At 33.7% G+C, this 6171-nt stretch overlaps 1 protein-coding gene across 1 annotated transcript; it reads right to left on the reverse strand.

Moving 5' to 3' along the window:
- Positions 1-349: 349 nt before the first annotated feature.
- LOC148231309 (uncharacterized) lies at positions 350-5678 on the reverse strand. Its single transcript, XM_088195928.1, has 7 exons — positions 5638-5678; positions 5451-5533; positions 4982-5144; positions 2439-2569; positions 2303-2372; positions 1840-1948; positions 350-550 (listed from the first exon to the last, which is right to left on the reverse strand). Exons 2-7 carry the CDS (start codon positions 5524-5526, stop codon positions 350-352), a joined length of 750 nt encoding a protein of 249 aa, XP_088052054.1. The 5' UTR covers positions 5527-5533; positions 5638-5678.
- Between the last annotated feature and the right edge of the window lie 493 nt (positions 5679-6171).

Below are 6171 nucleotides of genomic sequence, written 5' to 3' on the forward strand. Positions count from 1 at the left end.
CAGAAGAGATTAAAAAGATGACTGTAATGAGAGACGATCAGAAAAAGAGGAGAGATGATTTAGAAAAATTGGTGAGTTGATGTTTTGATTGTATTAAAATGTTTAATTTATTATAATATTTTTGTACCATAGGTAAGTAAACGTCAGGGAGAAATGGATAGTTGGAGAAATCTGGTTGCAGAAAGAGAGGCTAAAAAGAAGAACGAAGAGATGGACTTTAAAAGCGCTGTTCGTTTGCAGTCTTGGTGGAGAGGAATTATGGTTAGAAGGCGTCTGGCAGCAAGGAAAAAGAAACTCAAAGACGCCAAAAGAAAGAGTGCGAAGAAGAAGAAATAAAAAATGGATTTATTTATTTTAATATTAAAGTACCAATTATGTCAGAAATATTGATTTTAGATAATAGTTCGTTGGCTATATTCATAACTATTGGTTCTAAATATTTGGCTATCACTTCCCGCTGGGTTATTAAAATTCCAGGCACTAACACTTGGATAATTTGATTTAGAAAAATTTCAATATCACCACCGCCGAGAAGTCCTTGTATATCCGACTGAAAATATATGTAGTAATTTAATATTTGTATGAACGGTGATTGATCATGAATAAATATAGATTATTGGTACTATCTTTATTATTTTATTTATATGAGGAATATTCATATAAATGATGTTTATCTAATGCAATAACAAAACCTGCTCCAACGACTAAAATAGTGTTAGGGCGTTGATCTTCTCCCATTTCCCCGATCGCAAATAAGCTGTAGCGCTCCTATTAAAGATTCCATTTATGGGGAGCTTTACATGGATTAACACTTACAGATAATGGATTTTTAGGGGTTTTAACCACGTGCATAATCTGTTATAATTTAGAGTTCATTCTAACGATCATTTGGAATAAAATAAAAGATCAACCTGTCTCGAAAATACTGTCACACACAGTATATTCACAATAATGAAAGAAATATCTCAGATAATTATATATATTGTACATCCATCCCAAAATTTTTATTACTCACAAGTGCCGCCGAAAAAACTACTATTTGTTTGGAAAGGACACGGGCTAAACAATACATTCTACCATGCGCACAATAATATTATTCTTTTACTCTTTATTATGTTAAGGATTACCTGAGTGATCATTTGAACCGTTTCTGTTTAGTCACATTGCAGGGAGAGGTGTCCAAGCGATTGAGAAGCGATTGGCTCGCAAACATCCTCATCTATGATTCGTTAGAGCCGTCTCGAACCAGCTTTATAAAATATATGACACGAAGTCATCAGTAAATACAGCAAAAAAGAAGAGTCAGGACTGAATCGACACGAGAAACATCGCGAGAACATGTCACGACAAGTCCCAGTTGCTCCACTGACAATAATTCAACAACTCGACACGCCGGCAAACATCCCTTCAACATCTGAAAGATCTTACATCCATCACATTTACTTAGAATCGGAATGGCTATGCATCTCTTTGACGAAGACTATCAACAGAATCAATAGTGCCTGCCCAAATAACATTGTGGTCATAAACTATTGGAGTGCTTCTTAGCCGGAAGTATCTAATTCGCCGTTAGACACAGCTAGAGAGGCTAATACAGTGGCTTAGCTAGTGGGGTGGACCGCTCCGGGCGGCACGTGCTTGGGAGTGGCATTTTCGCGGAGGATGAAAGAGAACAGATTGCTATGAGAGCTAAAAATATCATTTCGTTTTTTTTTTTGTTCACTTATGGATGCTGTGACAGTTAAAAAAATCAGACATAATGAATACCTACAGGTAGTATTAACCACCAGACTTTTCAGTCTCTGAATGCATCCATCGTACTAATTATATTTAACTCACCTTAAACTTATCCATTTCCAGCTCAATATAAAAACTTTTCATCACCAAGTGGCCATTAGATATTGAGAGTTTTGCATTTCCATTTATTTTCAGTTGATATGCCACTAATCTGATAAAATAATAATGTTGTATATTATACTATAAAAATGCGATAACCTGATATATGTTTAGATTTTTTTCAATATTCAATATGTGATGATCAAAAATGAGAATTCAATATGTGACGATCGATTTGAATAATATTTTTTAATAACTCACTAATTTCTCTAACGAATTGAAAAACATCTAGATTCATATGAGATATGAGATTCACATCCAGATGATAGTAACCAGTACTGGTTATTTAAATATACGATAGTTGAGCCTTGATCTTGCTACCAGTGGAGCTTACGCCGAAGCGTTCACACTCATCGAAAGTTTAAAAAATATTTGCAAAATAATTAATTATTTTTTTATCACTTACTCAGCTCTCCCACTTCCATAGAGTTGATTGTTTTCATCAATTGAGACATTACCACTTAAAATGTAATTATCTGAAATTTTAACATAGGTAATAACTGGTTAATTAATAAACAAAGTATAGATCGAAATGTATTTACCTGCAGTAAGGTTCAATAAAGGTATAGTGAAACCAAAATCTAAACTCATGCGCAGCAGAGAAAAACTTATTGAGTCAACAACAAAATCTTTCAGTCCAGTCGCTGTTATATTGTAAAGATCTACGACTACACTGTAATGAGAGAAGAACATATCATTTTAAAGCGTACTTTCCTTGGCTTATATATAATCCTGTAATGTTGTTATTTAGGATAGAGGTCGGCAAACTACAGGTCGCGAACTAAAAATATATTTTACACTTTTATGCTCTTAAAACTTTTAAGTACGTGCTGTAACGAAACGGCCATACGTGGTGCTCCTATTGCTTTGCGTTATAATTAAATATCAGTGCTCCATGTAATGCTTTTTCTGATATTTCGTTCTCATTTTATTACCCGTATATATTCGTTTTGTCATTGTCAAATCAAACTAGCAATGTGTGTACAAATTTATTAAAATCCGGCCCAGTGGGCGCTTTTGAGTTTTGCGGTAGCAGGACCGCATACTTAGTGAGTAGGTCGCATTAGTCAGTCTGTGAACCTGACAATTAATTTATTATTTTAATTATTCAGGAAGTTGATTTTTTTTCTGATTTCAGCAAATTATGCTTGGATATGAATATCAAGAGTCACGTTGAAGCGTATACTAAAAAAAACTGCTTCAAACTAGCACTGTGTACAAATTTATTAACACTATCCGGCCCAGTGGGAGTTTTTGAGTCATGCGGTAACAGGAACGTATACTGAGTGAGTAGGTTGCATTAGTCAGTCCGTGAACCTGACAAATAATTTATTATTTTAATTATTCAGTAAGTTGATTTTTTTCTGATTTCTGCAAATTATGCTTGGATATGAATATCAAGAGTCGCGTTGAAGCGTATACTAAAAAAACACTGTTTCAAAGTAGCACTTTGCGTACAAATTTGTTAACACGAACCGATTCAGAGTGCCTTTTTCGCGTTGAAGCAGAAGCGTTAGTGGTTTAGTTCTAAAAAAAATTACCGGAACGCTATTCCCTCTTGGAGTAATCAATGAGATGTTAGGTTATGTGAACCTGGAGACGAATATCTTGGTTATTTTATTTGTTGCAATATACACCTAAGTGCGTTATGCAAATCTTGATATTTCTATTCAATTAATCTCAAATAAATTTTACCAAATACTTTAACAAATCGTACGGGAACGCGTTCCAGTCATTAAAAATAAAATTACCGGCCCTACTACACCACTGGTCTGTACTAAAATAATACAATATACGTCGTCATTACCAAACTACTCATTCGCTACGATATTCACAATTTGCAGAAAAGCAACGATCAAAAAGTTTAATTATTTAAAATGGATTTTTGTAATACAACGCATTTTTTCACAAAACTCAAGAAGAAGAGAATCGAGGCTGTAATTAAAGTTTATTTATTAACTAATAAAATGAAGCCAGTCTATGCCAATTTATAAAGCCGTATATGATTGTTGAGCTTTATTTCAATTAATCAGGCCTTCGATGAAAACAGTTGCTAGAAGTGTTGAGCACACTGTGAGTAACATCAATAGGCAATTTATTAGCAAAGCAAACGATTTCGAAAGATTTTTCTTACCAACTGGTTCCTTAGCTTTTTAGATTCTCAACGCCTAGGTTTAACCAGAGCGCGCTATGTTAAACTATACCAATTACACTTTTCGAAATAGCGAATATTTTGTGTAATTAAAGGGTTGAGAAAAAATTGTGACAGTCAGTATTTTATTGATGTTTATGTAACAAATAATTAATAAGCGAGTTACTGGCTTGCACCATATTGGATTAAAAATAAAAATTATTAAATTTTGTAATACGGCACCCCTGTAAGAAAGCTGCAGCACCGCAGGGCGCCGCGCCGTACACTTTAGGAACCACAGGTTTTACAGACACTGCTTAAGTAGTTGCTGTTTATTCGTGGTGTCAGGTGTATGTTTGAAATGACTTAAGAATAAGCTTTCATGGATAGTCTGCATGAAATAGCTACAAACGAAAGTACTTTTTAAGAAGTTGAGTTAAAAAAGTACAATCGAAACTGATTAAAATGCTTTAAGTCCAATGGTGGTAAAATGTAGAGAACGGGTTATAGAGGAATATGAAGATGCTAGTTGTTCACAGAACAAGCACTTTGTGGGAAACATCTCAATATATTATGCGTTATTGAACCAGTTCAATCAGCGGTGAACTTAACCGTCGTCAGTTACGTGACATTTTTTATCAGAAATGAAAGCCGAATATCTTGAACTAATGTAAATCAGTGTTTCTTAAGCTTTCCGTTTCTTGATTATTATAGGTACAATCAAATATATTTTAATTTCCATACACTTTTCATATGTATAATATAAGAGCATATAAGATTTCTTTACATTTTGTAAAAGTACAGACATTCAAATATGTTTTATTTAATCTAAAGGTTAAAATAAAGCTAGGGCGATAAAAAAATAATCGATGACCAAGAAGCATAAAAATAATTGGGCCACTGAAAAAATGTTTCATGTTAATGTATATTTTAAAAACTTTTTATAATAATTACAGGGCTGTTTGCGGTATTGAAACGACGGCCAAGAAGTATTCTCTTTCGTAAGGGTCCATTACAGGAATTCCCATTCCTTCATTTCCAACTGTGATCAACTCTCTGAACTTTTCCAATAGCTCTCTCAGTCTCTCCTCAAATATCCATCCAGTGTTGAAAACTTCTGAAAATTGCACAAAAACTTTATTGAGATCGCGTGACCCATTTTCCGGTAAACAAGACGCCGTTGCCAGGCAACGCGTCGAGATGTACTACAATAAAATACACAGTATAGTGGTGTACACTACACCATATATCCAAAGCGCTGGTGTTGCATTGCAATGTTGCATTGCAGTCTAGTTTCGCCATAATCGAGTTTCCAAACGTGCTCCACTGTATTATTTTATACATTTAACAATAAAACGCTTTGTGTACCTTTCTAAGTATGTGTATTGTATTTATGTAAATGGGTATAGGTATTATACTTTACCTCGTTCAAAGTTATTGCGGTTCAACCCCATTACCGAGGTTGAGGTCAAGATCAATACCATTAGAATTTTGTTCATGTTTTAGCTGAAATTTATTAAGTTAGTCGATTAAGTGCTGTATAATAATGTATAATACAAGTCGTTGGTTAATCGTTTTAAATTATATTATAATAATACACATTCGAATACCTTCTATGGTTAAAAAACTTCTGTATTCGATACAATTTAACATGTAACTGATCACTGTTACGTGTTATTTATGTTATCTCGATATCATTTGCCATTTTAGATAACTAATAATTTTTGATATTTTTTATAGATTATCACAGTCATAACACACAATCGAATGAATAAAAATGTCTTCGGCTAACTAAAGCAATTAAATATCCCAAATAAGAATATATTAGCATTTTTCTGCAGAGTGACTGCGGATAAAACATGTGCGGTATCTGACGGTGCACATGTTTACTTTTAAAAGGACTGTAATTTATTTTGTGGGGAGCTTAACAATAACCATTTGAGATCCGCAGACTACTCAGAATTGCACAATTGTCATTTAGACTTACAAAATTTAAATCCTAATAAGCTTCGAAACTCGTTTAGAAAAAAATATTAATTGCATCGCATCTATTGTAATTATCGGACGGTCGCCCAACGTCGCTTTAAAAATATAAACTTCACAAATAATTAGATTTGAAGGTGGAGCTAGTCCAAGCTTTTTGG

This window comes from Plectrocnemia conspersa, unplaced genomic scaffold (genome assembly GCF_051122295.1).
Source record: "Plectrocnemia conspersa isolate PC_06_02 unplaced genomic scaffold, ASM5112229v1 ptg000010l, whole genome shotgun sequence".
NCBI lineage: Eukaryota > Metazoa > Arthropoda > Insecta > Trichoptera > Polycentropodidae > Plectrocnemia > Plectrocnemia conspersa.

Excerpts from the sequence above, each read along its gene's own strand:
- LOC148231309 (XM_088195928.1), bottom strand. The coding sequence starts at position 5,526 with ATGAACAAAATTCTAATGGTATTGATCTTGACCTCAACCTCGGTAATG. Across the intron at positions 2,570-4,981 it reads TCAATACCGCAAACAGCCCT|TGTAGTCGTAGATCTTTACA; the intron begins GTAATTATTATA and ends CTCTCATTACAG. Across the intron at positions 551-1,839 it reads TGGAAATGGATAAGTTTAAG|TCGGATATACAAGGACTTCT; the intron begins GTGAGTTAAATA and ends ATATATTTTCAG.